General features: G+C 51.0%; 1 protein-coding gene across 5 annotated transcripts in view; it reads right to left on the bottom strand.

Annotated features, from left to right (window-relative positions):
• COL27A1 (collagen type XXVII alpha 1 chain) overlaps positions 1 to 14,591 on the bottom strand; it is a 185,918-nt gene that overhangs the window by 109,783 nt on the left and 61,544 nt on the right. For all 5 annotated transcript variants that reach the window (XM_029203587.1, XM_029203588.1, XM_029203589.1 and 2 more), the window contains 2 exons: positions 12,283 to 12,336; positions 7,985 to 8,038 (listed from right to left, as the gene is read on the bottom strand). In XM_029203587.1, the coding sequence (XP_029059420.1) occupies positions 7,985 to 8,038; positions 12,283 to 12,336 (108 nt within the window). The remainder of the gene's footprint in view (positions 1 to 7,984; positions 8,039 to 12,282; positions 12,337 to 14,591) is intronic.

Here is a 14,591-nt window from a genome sequence, read left to right as displayed (position 1 = left end):
AAGGTCAGGCCCAGGGCTACCCAGGATTCCAATGGCTAAAAAAGGACAGCAGCTTCTCCCCACCCTGACCTTGCCCACCTCGGTCTACATCCTGTTCTGTCATTTTACAAAAGGGGAAACTGAGACCCAAAGGGATGCCAGAGTGGCTCCCTTGCCCAGAGTCCGTATCCAGGCGTTTTAGTTACTATGGACTGCTCTGCATTCTCGGCAGCCAGCACAGTGCTTGGGACGTAATCCCTGCCCGAGTACAACGTCCACAAACACAGGTATTTACTGAACATCTACGATGAGTCACATCTTCAGTGCACACAAGGAATACCATGGTGGGGATCAAGACACAGCTCATGCCTGTGGGGACCAATCAAGGGAGAAACCAGAGACCAGTAATGATAATCTGCCCTAGCATTTCCTGAGTGCTCTTCTAAGCCTTCAACACATAAATCTATGAGGTGGCCATGATCACTCTCCCCATTTCACAGATGAGGAAACTAAGGCACACAGCGGGTAAGTGATTTGTCCAAGGTCATACAATTTGTAAGTGAGATTTAGACTCAGGAGGTCTGCTTCCAGAGCCTGAGAGCTTTACATTTCAATACACTACAGATGAACAACTGTGATCCAGTGATAAGTGGAGTACAGGAGGAAGTAGGGGGGCACTTGACCCAGGCTGAGGGTAAATCAGCCACGCTAAGGCTGGAGGAAGACAAGGAGGGAGCCAGATGAAGTCTGGGCTCCAGAAATGCTCAAGGCACCCTTGGTCAAGTGAAGGTGTGACTTCTGGGATGGAGAAGACTATCCATCTTCCCAGCCAGACTCCTGCAAATTCTCCAGTAAGAGATATAAGGAATAATAAGGTCTAATTAATTGTTTACACATTGGTGAGGATGAGAACCTGGGTGCCAGACCCAGCTCTCCAGCCAACGAGCCTGTGTGATCTTGGACAAGCCCCTTTCCCTCTCTGTGTACAGAACAGTAGACTCTGCCTGGAGTAGTTAACAGAGACTTGAGGAACTAGAAGATGGTTGGGAAGGTATATCCTAAACCGTAAATGCTACAAAATATAGCAGGGATAGAAACTATGAGCTCCTTTCCTGCAGGTATGGTTGGGAAGGTGGAGAGAATAGAAGGCTTTGGGTAGATGAGGCCTCGAGAGGGGCTGAGACAAAGAAGGAACAAATCATGAAGGACTGGAAAATTCTGGGCCAGAAGTCCTCTGTGCAAGTCATCTTCTGCAAGACACAAGATCCCAAGTACATAGCCCAGGGGAGGCATCATAAAAATATTTCTCAAGTGAGAAAATGAATGAATGGAGTCTCAAGAGACAACTCTAGGGCTGGGATTGGGTCAGATCTGTCCCCAGCCCTGGAAGGTCCTCTGAAGATTCACTAGGTCTTTCTTTCACCATCACTACTACCATTTCATGTGTTTATAAGTTCTGGCCATGGCAATAAGGCAAGAAAAACAAATAAGATTACTAAGATTTGAGGAAAAAGAGACAAAAATATGTCTTTTTTTGCAAGTAATATGAGTGACTGTCTAGAAAACCCAGGAGAACTAACTGAAATACTGTTAGAACTAATAAAATAATTCAGTAAAGGGCATGGTTATAAAATAAACGCAAAAGTCCAAATATACAAAGTCAATAGTTCTTTTCAATAGCTGAGAGCCAGCAAGAAAATATAATGGGGGAAATATTCCATTCATAACAGCAAGAAAAATATAAAATTTCTAAGAACAAACTTAGGAAGAAAGGTGCAGGATTTATGCAATAAAAACAATAAAGTTTATTATGAGATGTTTTTAAAACTCAGCCAAATGGGAAGATATGCCATGGTTTTAGATAGGAAAAGTTAATATTTTAAAGATGATAATTCTTCACAAATTAATAAACGCATTTTATACAATTCCAAGAAAAACCCCAAGGGAGTTTTTTAAGGAGATTATTAAGATGGGCATAAATTTTATCTGACATATTAAATAGCCAGAACAATTTTTTTAAAGTGGACGAGGGAGACGCACAGCATAAAGCTAATAAATGTCATAAAACAGTATTTTACTAGCAATATACAAACGCAGTAATGAAACATATTTGAATGGCCTGGAAGAGACCCTGGTCTATCATATAATAGTTAGTGCAGGATAAGTTATTTAATAAATGATGAACTACTGGGGGAAAAATAAAGTTATACCTCATACCCACTCCCATGAAGATTAATTCCAGATGGTTTAAAATTTTAAGAGTACAAATGATATTATAAAATGACTAGGAATATAAGTGAATACCTCTCTGGTCTTACTATGGGAAAGAAATGTCTAAGTATTAAAGTAAAGAACCATACATTCTACATATGGTAGAGCTCTCTCCATACTACCTGACATATTGTAAGTTCCTAATAAGTGTTAGTTATTATTGTTAGTCCAAAAAGAAAAAAAATAGGTAACACTCTCACTTGTGAAAATCATCATGAATAGTCTTAACAGGCAAACAATAAATTTGAAAATACTTGTAAGGTAGATGAAGGCTTAATAAGCCTTCATATATAAACACAAATAATTTTTACAAGTTAATAACAAAAGATAACATCCTGGGACTTCCCTGGTGGTGCAGTGGTTAAGAATCTGCCTGCCAATGCAGGGGACATGGGTTCAAGCCCTGGTCTGGGAAGATCCCACATGCCACGGAACAACTAAGCCCGTGAGCCACAACTACTGAGCCCGCGCACCACAACTACTGGAGCCCGCGTGCCTAGAGCCTGTGCTCCGCAACAAGAGAAACCATTGCAATGAGAAGCCCACGCACCACAACATAGAGTAGGCCCCACTCGCCGCAACTAGAGAAGGTCCGCGGGCAGCAACGAAGACCCAACATGGCCAAAAATAAATTTAATTAATTAATTAATCTTTAGGAAAAAGATAACATCCCAACCCCCAAAATAAACAAATTCATAAATGGTGAAATGCAAATGGAAAACAAATGTAAGAAGAACATTCTTCTCAAAGATGATCAATGCAGTGAAGTGAATTGAAAACAATAATGAATTATCTTTTTCAAACAACCTCCTCTAATGCTAGCGGTGGCATGGATTGGTTCAATCTTTCTAGAAGGCAATTGTTAATAAAATTACAGCTAAACACTATATAGCACTTACGGGCAAGGTATATTTTAAATTATTCATATATATATGTATGCGTGTATATATGTGTGTGTATATATACTGATATACAGATAAATATATAGATATCTCTCTCTCTATATATATAGATAGATAGATATTGCTTAACCAACAGTGCTAAAGAGCTATGGAGCGAATAGACTTGTGGCTAAAACTATGGACTTTAGAGTCAGACAGTAGAGGGTTCAAATCTTGTCTCTGACACTTATCAGAAACAGGCTAGTTACTTAGCCACTTTGGACCTTAGTTTTCTCATCTGTAAAATGGGGGTAATAACATCCACCCTGCAAAGCAGGTAAAGCTGTTGGCCAGTCCCTGGCCCACAGGCTGTTCAAAATGCAGTCAGTGCCTATCACTGGGCAAGGCCACTGCAAGAGGACTGCTTCCCTCTTGATACTTTCTAGACTTTTCCACATTTTCTTTAATGAGTATGCCCTACCTCAGTCATCAGAGGAAGGGGAAAGGGAGGCTGGGGTCTGAGGCCCGAGAATCCTGTGAGGGCTGGCTCCACCTCAGCTTCTAGCAGCTCTGCTAACAGTCACTTGGGTTACTGAGCATGGCCCCTCTTGCCTACCTATTCTTCCCGGGTGCCCAAGGGCCCCTAGTAATCCTGGGTAATTCACTGCAAACCAAGCAGGCCAGAAGAGGGAAGAGGAGGCCGGCTGCCAGGGAGAGTGGGGCCAGGTGCCTCGTCGCCCAGCACAGGCACAGCTGGAGCCCTGCCCGCCTCTGGTCCAGAGCTTCTTACCCCACCTGGGCCCTGCATCCCATCTGACTTCACCTGGTTCAGCATCAGCATCACCATCGGGGCAGCTCCAGGCCTCCCCATTGGTCACCCTTCAACTTGCTGGCCACCGACCAAGCTTCTCAAGCTGCCTGAGTGGCCTTCACAAACCCCATCTGATCGTGTCACGTCTGCTAAAAACCTCATGCTTTCCTGCTGCTCTTTGGATAAAGTCCAAAAGTCTTAGCACACCCACCAGGCCTGCTGCCCTCCCCAGCCTCCTCCCGCCCCTTGGCCTGGTCGCCTGCTGCTCTTCAGACCTTGATTCAACCTTCCTACGCTCTGGGAAGGCAGGCTTCACCTCCCAGACCAGGTTAATCGCCATTCTGTGGGGTCTCTGAGCACCCAGTGCCTCTCACGTGGAGCCCTTTTCATGGAGTGGTCAGCTTATTTCCACAACGGCAGCGACCGTCCCTGTCTGTGCCCCATTGTAGGCCGGGCACCTTGAACGTGCTGACAGCTGACCACTTACCACAGGCCAGCACTGCTCTTAACTCAGTTATACCTCATGACAACCCAAGGGGGCAGCTACTCTTATTACCCCATTTTCCTGATAAGGAAACTGAGGCATGGGAAGTTCAAATAATTTGTTCAAATAATAGTCACACAACTAAAAGGTGACAGAGCTGGGACGGGAACTTCGACCGTCTGGCTCCAGAGCCTGTGCTCTTAACCACTGTGCTTTCCTGCAGCAATAACTATGGGCCGGTTGGACACATGACTCAACCCTGGGCCTCCAAGGTCAGCTAATGCCATCCACCCAGGGTTCTGGCTTCTCTGCCTCATTCTCAAAGTCCTTGATCTTGACTCCCTGCGGGACCTGACAAACCCTCTTCTTGATTTGAACGTGGGGCACATGGGTATGTGGTACATGGGGAAAGCCTTGGGCTCTGGAGCAGGCAGGTGGGGTTGAAGCCTGGCTCTGGCCTGTACCAGCTGTGCAGCCCTGACAAGTGTCTTCCGACTGGCAAACCCAAGGACCCGAAATACAGCCCCGCCACTGCTGGTCACTGCAAGTGACCCCAGTAAGGCATTGGCCCTTTGGGTCTTTGCTCCTCTGTGACCTCAAGAGGGATAAAGTGCCACACCTTTGCTCTGTCTCCCCTTTTTGATTCCTCAATCCACCAATCTCTCCCATCCTTAGTCTGGCAGGGGGATCTTTAACCCACAAGGCCATAAGCTCCCAAGGGCTCAATAAATACAGCACAGGAACGACCACACAGCGACCCAGCCGGACGAAGGGCAGGCTCCCTGCCACCACGCAGACGCTGCCTGTTTGGCTAATTTTTCCAACAAAAGCACATAGTAGGTGCTCGATAAATGTTTGTTGATTGAAGGAAGATGAATGGATGGGGGCCCCAGAGGCAGCTCTCGAAGCCAACACCGTGCGGAAGAGGAGGAACCAGCACAGAGCCTGGAGGAGGCCAGCCCTACAATCCCACCGGGTCTCCTCCCAGACCCAGAAAGGATCTGGTAAACAGCGAGGACCCTCTCCCCAGAATCACATCTATTCCTGCAGATCCATGACATTCCCTTCCAATCTTGGATAAGTCAGGAATTCCATCCGGGAAGAGCCTCTCTTTAACCCTGTCCTGGCCAAGCCACAGATTGAGAGCAGCCCAGGGCCAGAGCCCAGCAGACTGGGCCTCCCATCCAACTGATCTGTCCTGGATCCACCTCTGCTCGCTCCTTAGACTCACAACCAAGTGTCCAGGTAAAGGGCATGACTTTTCCCCTTGGCATGTTATGCAAGTTCTAACGGGAGAAGAAGACTCCCATTCCAGTGTGTTTTCTGGAACCCTCACCCTTATTTGTTTACATAGAAGCAAGCTGGAAGCCTATCCGTGAGGCCTTGAGTCCACAGGTCCCAGCTCCATGTGGCAGCAGGAGTGTCAGGACTACTGAGCCTCACGCACCACACCCAGAGCTGCTCCTGAAGGTGGCGAGAACAGCAGCTGGTGGGTCCTCCTCCAGCCTCTGCACATCTGCTGGCAGGATGGGGGTGGGCTGCAGGCCTGACTGGAGCTGAAGCACTGCAGTGTACGGCAGCCTGGACCGGGGAGAAGCTGATGGAGCATCTGCCACAGAAGCAGGGGGTCACATTTGGGGGCGGCAGGGAGGGACCAGACAGGCCCAGGGCAGGCCAAGAAAGGTGTGTTCCTGAGCAAACCTGGCAATCAAAACAGTGGCCAATCCTCAGCATCTCGATGTACGCCATGGCCTTGGAGACCGGAGGCCTCTGCAAAGTAGAAGTCTTCCAAGGAGCTCCCCTCTCTCTGCCTGACCCATGGGGGCAGGTGCCACTGCCATTACTTAGACAGTGTCTTAATCCACCTGAGCCTCAGTTTCCCCATCTGTAAATGGGTGCAATATCTCCACCTATCACCCAGTGATAATGAGATCATTAGGTCTTTGTGGGGATCAAATGAGACAGGCTACATGAAGTGCATGCAGAGTGCCTAGCCCACAGTAAGGGTCCAATATACGGTGCTTACTACCATCAGTGTTTGCCTTGTTAAAACCCAGAGCACCTCCAGGCAGCTGCTGGCCCCTAAGCACCTGAGGCCTCTGTGCTCGCCTTCCAAGGAAGGACCCCAGTCCAGCCCTGGCCGAAGTCACACACCTGCAGGGGCGGAGGCAGGGGCTCCCGCCGCTGTGTGCAAGGGCTCTGCGCTGGCACTCTGGTGCCACAGCGTCATACATCCAGGGCTACTTGTGTACATTTGTCCCAAACTTCCGGACAAGGTGGGCAGAGGAACTCTGCCCTAGGGGTCAAGCCTGGCCTTTGGAGGATGTTCAACCGCCAATCGCTGCATGAGCTGGGGCCAGTCAGTTAATGGCCTTCCTCAAGCCACCAGCCCTTTGTAATGTGTTAGCAAAGAAGGACCCTGAGCCCAGGCCAACCAAGGCCCAGGGGTGCTTTTCACCTGGCCACTCCACAGCTGACAGCTGGGCAGACCCTCTGCCTGGCCTGGCCTGCCCCACACTCTTTCGGCACGGTTGCTGTGCTCTTGGCTTCCCCGAGCCTGTGTCTTCCTTCCCCTCCTCCTATTTCTCCAGCCATCACTCGAGGCTTCTCCCTGTAACCTAAATAATGCTGGCCCCGTACTTTTCCTCGTGCTTCTCACTCCACGCCCCACCCTGGACAGCTCTGTTCTCTGCCGGTGCTCCAGGAATGCACCAAGGCGTCCCGGGGCTGGAGCCCCCGACACTCATCAGAGCGCCAGTCACGTGGGTCTCTGGTCCCATCCAAAGTCCAGAGGTGGCACCTCTGTGCTGGCCACCCCTCAGGGCTCTATCTGCAGCTCAGAGTTCTCCTGAGTTTCAGAATGTCCGCGAATCATCTCCACCGGGCCGGTCTACAGATTACCAGATGCAACATCCCTTCTTCTGGCTCCTCGATCTGGTCACCTAGGCTAACACCAGGGAGTTACAATCTCTCTCCTCTCGCCCATCACCGAGTCCTCCCTACCTCACCTCCACATTGTCAAGGTGCCCACTCCCCTCCTCCCACACCCCTATGCTGGCCTGTATCACCCCAGGTCTCCCTGCCTCTGCTCTGGTTCCGCACCCCCGAGTCCATCTTCCACACGGCATCCGGGGTCTTTCTCAAACATGATCTTTCCACGTCCCTCCCGAGCTCAAAACTTGACATGCCTCCCCAGGGTGTGTCTTATGACCCAGTAACACGTACCTTCGAGCTGGACCTTCACAGCCCTCCCTATTTAGCAGCAAATGACCTTTCTTTCCACTCCCTTTGAGGGCCTTAGGTTCCAGCTGCCCTTCTCCCCCTCAACCCCTCCCCACCAGAAGCTAAACTCTCAACTCCTCACTGTGTCTCCAGCCCGGTACAGGGCCTGGCACCTGGGAGGCTCCAGGGAGTGCTTGAGGCCTGGATATATATCCTCCACAGTGTGACCCTGAGACCCAACCACGAGGAGCCTCTAAGAAGAGAAGCTCCCAATGCAGCCCTAACCTCAGCATCCGTACCACGGCTCTCCCTCCAGACCCCACAGCAAACACTCACTTTGGCTCCAGGAGGGCCGGGGAGGCCTGGATTTCCATAAGGCCCAGGAGGACCCTGAAAGGGAAAAGAAAAAAGAGATGAGGGGAAAATAGGGGTCATCCCACTTCCTAGAGCAGGGCCTGGCACTTCCACCCACCCATCCGCTGGGTCTTCCCTGGTCAAGTCTCAGCAGTCCAGCCCCGTGCTAAGCACTTTCCGTGCATTATCTCACTTTAACCTATTAACCCACAAGGTAGGTGCTACCACGATTCCTATTTTCAAGATGAAGAAGCTGTTGCTCAGAGAGGTTTATAACTTTCTCAGGTCACCCAGCTGCTAAGGGGCAAAGCTAGATCTCAACCTCAGGTGTGTGGCTTCAGAGCACAAGCCCTTAACCCCTGAATGTGACCACCTTTCTGTACGCTCTCCACCTGGCCCCATTAGCCCCTCCCACACTCGCTTCCTCAGGCCCAGAGCACACTTAGCTATTTGCTACCCTGACCACGCCTGGTATGGATACTTCCTCTCTGTATCACTTTTTTTTTTTTTTTTCTTTGCGGTATGCAGGCCTCTCACTGTTGTGGCCTCTCCCGTTGCGAAGCACAGGCTCCGGACGCGCAGGCTCAGTGGCCATGGCTCACGGGCCCAGCCGCTCTGCGGCATGTGGGATCTTCCCGGACTGGGTCACAAACCCACGACCCCTGCATCGGCAGGCGGACTCTCAACCACTGCGCCACCAGGGAAGCCCTCTGTATCACTTTTGTCATGCTGTTCCATCATCTGGCATGCCTTTCCCACCCATCCCCTCCAGCTGAAACCCAACCCATTCTTCAAGGCCTGGCTTTAATGCCACCTCCTCCAAGGAACCTTCTGGGACTCTTCCTGCTAAAGGGAACCTCTCCAGACTTCAGACTCCAACTGGACTCTGTATGAGCCTCTGGAGTTGTGAGCCCAGTCAAGGGAGCACTTGGCCGCTCTGAACAAAAGGGCATCCCTCCTGTGGCCCCAACACGTAGTCAGAGCTCTCCCTTAGATTCCTACATGCTCTGAGCTTACAGGGTCCCCCAGGGACCACGAAGCAGCTGGGAAGACTGAACTCAGAGAGTCAGAGTCTTGGCCAAGGTCACACAGCAGAGTAGCGGCCAAGAGAGGGCCGGGACCCAGTTTTTTTGGCTTCAAGTCCAAGGCTTATTCGTGGCACTGGATTTTCCCAGGCCATATTTGAATCTCCCTTACAACAGCTGCGGCCTTATGTCCACTTTCTCTGCAAAGGCCCTGGGCTAGTGTCCTGCAGCCCAGTAATATAAACAGAGTCCTAAGAGTTGAGTACTTTCTGGAGGTCTTTTGTCCAACGGGAATAATCTGAGGCATTGGGGATGGAGACAGGCACCTCGAGGGGTGCCCCCTACTACAACAGCCTCTAGATACACTGCCCTTGTCCCTGCCCCCTCTTGACTCATCTGGCTGTGTATGAATTTGCTTCCTTCCTCTCTCTTCAAGGCCAACTTCCCAGCTGCAGCCTGTCACATTCTGCCCAAGGCACCTCCCTCTTCCTCCATGCCTGAGCTTGGACCCTCCCCTTCTCCATCCATGTGGGGGAGGAACAGAGTTGAGAGGCTCACTCAGTCTGGGGAATTTATAACGGTATCATGGGTGACCTCCAAAATAATCAACCCTCCAGCCCTTTCCCAATATTTCACCAAATGCTGTCTCCTGGCACCTAGATGCAATATGGTCCCAGTTCTGAGCCTTCCCCCTCTCCAGCCTCAGTCTCCCCATCAGTTCCATGAATGACAGGGACTCATGGTGTCTAAGGAATCTGGAAGACCTCAGAGCTTCACCCCAGCCTGGGCTCCTGGGCTCTAACTTTAGAGCTCAGCCTGAATTGGGAAAAGGTTGGACGGGGGTGTTTGAGGAGGGGACCTTCACATCTAGCATCCTAGAACCAGGCATGGGCTGTGCCGGGCAATGTCAAGATTGACTACCTCTCCCCAGTTGTGCCCCCAGCTGCCCTAAAGATGGAGGGATAGAGCGCTCGGCTACCCCATCTGCAGCTTGTGAAGGTGAGGGCTTCCTGCTTTCCCATCCCCACTCCTCCACCCCTCTCCAGCCACTGCCTTGCAGAGAAATGAATCACATAGTTGACTGGGAGCCAAGCAGACCGACTCTACAAATGCTGCAGCCCAGAAAGCCGAGTGGAGGGAGGGCCTAGGGATTCCCCAGCATCCCTCGATGGGTCGAGGGAGTATGCAGAGGTGGAAAGGGGCCAGCCACAGAGCTTTGGATGACCTCAGATAAAGCCCTGACCCTCCCTGAGCCCCAGAACCACCATCTGTACAGAGGAACTGGGATTGTTTAATCCCAGCATTCTATTATCTTTGGCATTTTATGATCTATGGAATTTCCAGTCTAGAAACAGGGTGATGGGCAGCAGGGAATGGGGAGTACTCCGAAAGCCTGAGAGGATTGTCAGGAGAGTCATTCCCTCACTTGTGGAATTTCAGAGCTGGTAGGAACTTTGGATGGAAATGCCTTACCATGATCCAGTGTTTTATAGATGTGGAAACTGAGGCCCAGAATAGGGAAGGGACTTGCCTAAGGTCACACAGCTTCTTGGGGGAAATGCTCTTGACTCCCAGGCTAGAACCCATCGGCAACCATTTGCTCAGCACCTTCTGCACACAGGGTACTCTGCTAGGCATTGGGTGAAAAAGAAAAGTCAACAGGGCCTGTCTCTGGCCCAGAGAGGCTCAGTTGAGTTGATGGAAAAATTAGCGCAACAGGTAGTTTAAGAGTCAGACTGTCTGCTGCTCTGGAGTCAGACTGTCCGGGTTCCATCCTGGCTCTGGCATTTACTCTGTGTTTGAACTTATCGAAAGCAACTGAACACTTTTGAGCCTCAGTTTCCTCACTTGTAAAAGGGGGATGGTATTGGAACTTACTTATCGGGAAGGCTGGGAAGACGGGATGAGACCCTGCATACGCCACCCAGGTGACAGAGTTCAGTGTTCAGTGTGAGCTTTTACAAAGGGATCCATGCCAGCCAGAGGGGCAGTTAAGTGCCGCAGGAGCGCCAAGAAGGAGGTGATCATCAGAAAAGGAGGCGGCATTTGATCTGAGCTATGGATGGAGGAGGAATTTGCCAGGGAGGACATGCCGGGTCAAGAGGACAGTCCAAACAAAGGCACAGAGGCTAGGGGCTCAGGAGGAGTTGGGAGGCCCAGGCAGACTGCTACGTCCAGGGGCCTCATCCTGGTCCCAGGCTACAAGGTCCCTTGGCCAGCATTGTCCATGATATGATACCTCTGTGGTCCCCGGCTCTGGGCAAGTGCCCCATGGAGACTCCAAAGCCAGGAGGAAATGCCACTTCAGACAGCAGATTCCAGAGCCCTGGGCCCAGGGAGCACAGGGCCAGGTCTGGAGGGAACTAGGGCTCGAGTAATTGCATAACCAGAACCATCCTCTGGGCTCAGAGCTAAAAATATGCCCCAGGCAGCTATCTCTGCCAGGGCCTCGCCAGGCCCCCAGCGTGGGAAAGGCTGATTCGGCCTGGGCACAGATGCCAGGCGCCATGGGTCTGAGCCCTCTTGGGAAAACGACAGATTTCTCTCCAAGAGGACCCCTAAGAGTCCCAGTATTATATGGTTAAGAGCCTGGGTTCCAGTCCTAGCTCTTCCATTTCCTAGTAATTCGGTTTTCTCATCCCTAAAATGAGAGTGGTCACACTGGCCCATGGGGGTCCTGGGAGGAGAGGGGATCAAATAAGACAGCATTAAGTGACATGCCAGGCATAACAAACCAGAGCTGTTTTTCACTCCGAGGTTCCGGCTAGCTCGTACCAGCCACCAAAGCCCTGCCAAGCCATTCTCCAGACTTTGGTTGAACCTCTCAGCATGGGAAGCTCACCCCGTCCCTGGCACGGCCCATCTGGTTGCCTATGTCAGCATCGCTACCCCAGGTTGGCCCAGCAGAGATGGGAAGATGGATGCAAGTGTCATGCTCTCCCAAGTCAGTTTTTTTCCTGGACAAACACTAAAGCCCATCAGCTGAGGGGATGGGCAGAAACCCCTTCTCCACTCCAGGCTGCCAAGGGTGATACCCACAATAGACAGCATAGACTCTTCAAGAGGTTCTCACTGTCCCATGCCACGTCTGGCCACACAGTGCCCCCTAAGAGCCCTACGTCCACTCCAATGGACAAAGTGGAAAATGGGTGCCAGGCAGCATGAGGACACACAGCAAAGCTGAGACTTCAGGGGCGATGGGGTACAGGACACAGAGCCTACCACAACTCAAAAGGACAGCGCGTGATCACTTACCCGAGGACCCCGTGCACCAGGAGGTCCAGGGAGCCCAGGCAGCCCGGGGGGACCCTGAATAAAAAGCAAGAAGACAGCATCAGTGCCCAGTGGCAGAAGAGAATGGAATCATGTAGTCATTCAACAAACCTATCCAGAGCTCTGGGCATGGAAACCCTATGGTTGAGAAGAGGGATCCCTTGAGGTACCTACCTGAGGAATGCATGCTCTTTGGGGCTTTCAGGCCATTGCAGCTGCTGTTTCTTGGTCTTTGAAGCGCTCATCTTTTATCACTCAACTAACTTAGGGTGTCGCCTCCTCCAGGAAGCCTTCCCTGATCCCTCCCCTAAGTTGGGCCAAGCCCTCTCTTTCCCTCTGCTTTAAAGGCCACTGTATTATATTTGGGGAATTATCTGCTTAGAAGCCCGTTGCTCCCACTAGACCATGGTCTCCTCCAAGGAACTAGTGGGATATGAGTCATCTCTCTCTCCCCAAGGCCCAGCCAAATGTTTGATAAAATAAAACAGCAAGAGATCTCAGAGTTCAGCCAAGTTATCTGCAGAGCCTCAGCAGAGAAGGGACTTGTCCAAGGTCACACCAGCATCTCTGCACCACGGAGAGGAATGTAGCATAAAGGGTGTAAGCAAAGACTGCTGCATCAGACAGGCCTGGGTTCAAATCCCAGTGCTACCACCTACCAGCTGGGTTTGGGCAAGTTCCTTAACCAGCCTGTGCCTATAAAATGGAGTAATAATGCCCTCCTCATTGGATTATCGCGAGGATGAAATGAGATGGTAAACATATAACACAATGCCTAGTATGCAGTCGTCACTCAAATGTTCCATCTATTCCAGTGGTCACAGCCGGGTCCAACCTTCATCACCACGCCCTGAGAACATGCAACAGCCCGCTCACTTGTCTCCCTGCCTCCACCCTCTCCCCCCTCCAGTCTTCCTCCACACAGCCTGGTTCACCTTCCCAAGGCATTCCCCCGGCTCAACAACACTCAATGGCTCCCCATTTCCCACATAAGACGGGCCTAACCCCGCATCATGGCATTCAGGGAGCACCTGTCTGGCCTCACCTCTCTTCCCTTCCCATAGGCAGCAAGTCAGCCCAGCAGACTTACTAAACTGCAGTCTGACCTTTGTTCAAATCCTGGTCTTGCCACTTAATAGCTGGAGACTTGGTGCAAGGCCTTCACTGAGTCTCCGCTGTTCTCCTTTACCACAGCGACTGCCCTGTCTGCCCCAAAGGAGTGGATGAGGATTAACTACGTGCCTGCTGTAAAGAACTGAACACAGCCTTCAAAGGAAGCCAGGCTTTCAAGGATGTGTGAGGCCTGGGGAATTCATTTGTTTCAAATAACCATCAACGAGATTCCAGGTTTCCTGCCCAGAGTTAAAATCGGTGTTGAAAACCCAGTACGATTTGGCTGGTAATTAATCCAGATCTCACGCTGGGCGGCCTTGATTCACAGTTCTGGTCTGTGAGCACCACGTGCTTGCTCGTCCATAAATAAAAATCAGAAGAGTGATCCAGACAGGCAGATATGGGTAGCAAGGCCCCAGGGTCACTGAAAAGAGCCCCGGCTGGAGGGACGGAGGCTGCTGCGTGACCTAGTGCAAGTCCTGGCCATCTGAGCCTCCAGGTACCTCTGGCCAAACTGGCAGCAGGCAGCATTCCTTCCATCCAGAGCCCAGGGGCTGGGTGGACAGTTTCTAGTCTTTTATCTACCTCGGGGGGTTTGAGATTCAGGGCCAGCCTACTCTCTGCTCCTCCCTGGGAAGCAGTAGAACACAGTATAAGACAGGGGTCTGGGTCCACACTGGGCGCCCTCTCTTACTAGCTGTGTAGCTTTGGGCCAGCTCCCTCCAGCCTCCAAGGCTTCATTCCTTAACTGTAAAATGAGGCTGTACCAGCACCTAGCTGACAGGTAATCTGTAAAAAGTGCAAATTCTAGTGCCTGGTACACAGTTAACGCCCAGAAAGTTAGTGCTGTTTCTGTTAAGCAAGCTGCTGGAAACTCCCCAACTCAAAATTTTAAGTCACCTTCCTCAGCATCCGTTTGGGGGGAGAGCAAAAGGTTTCCCTTCCTAGAAGGTCCTCCTCGGCCCTATTCTTCCAGGTGACCCAGAATCAAGGGGAAGTGCAGGGTTCTGAGGCCAAGCATTACTGCAGGTGTCTTTATCATGACTGAACCCTTTTCACGGATGAGAAACCACAGAGAGGCTCGGAGAGGCAAAGTGATTTGCTCAAGGCCACACAGCTAACAGGTAGATCCTGGATTCAACCAAGGATCATTTGACTTGTTCTCTTATCCTGGGCAG

This window comes from Monodon monoceros, unplaced genomic scaffold (assembly GCF_005190385.1).
Source record: "Monodon monoceros isolate NGI ecotype Baffin Bay Population unplaced genomic scaffold, NGI_Narwhal_1 Super_Scaffold_5, whole genome shotgun sequence".
Classification (NCBI taxonomy): domain Eukaryota; kingdom Metazoa; phylum Chordata; class Mammalia; order Artiodactyla; family Monodontidae; genus Monodon; species Monodon monoceros.
This window is presented reverse-complemented; position numbering and strand designations above follow the sequence as displayed.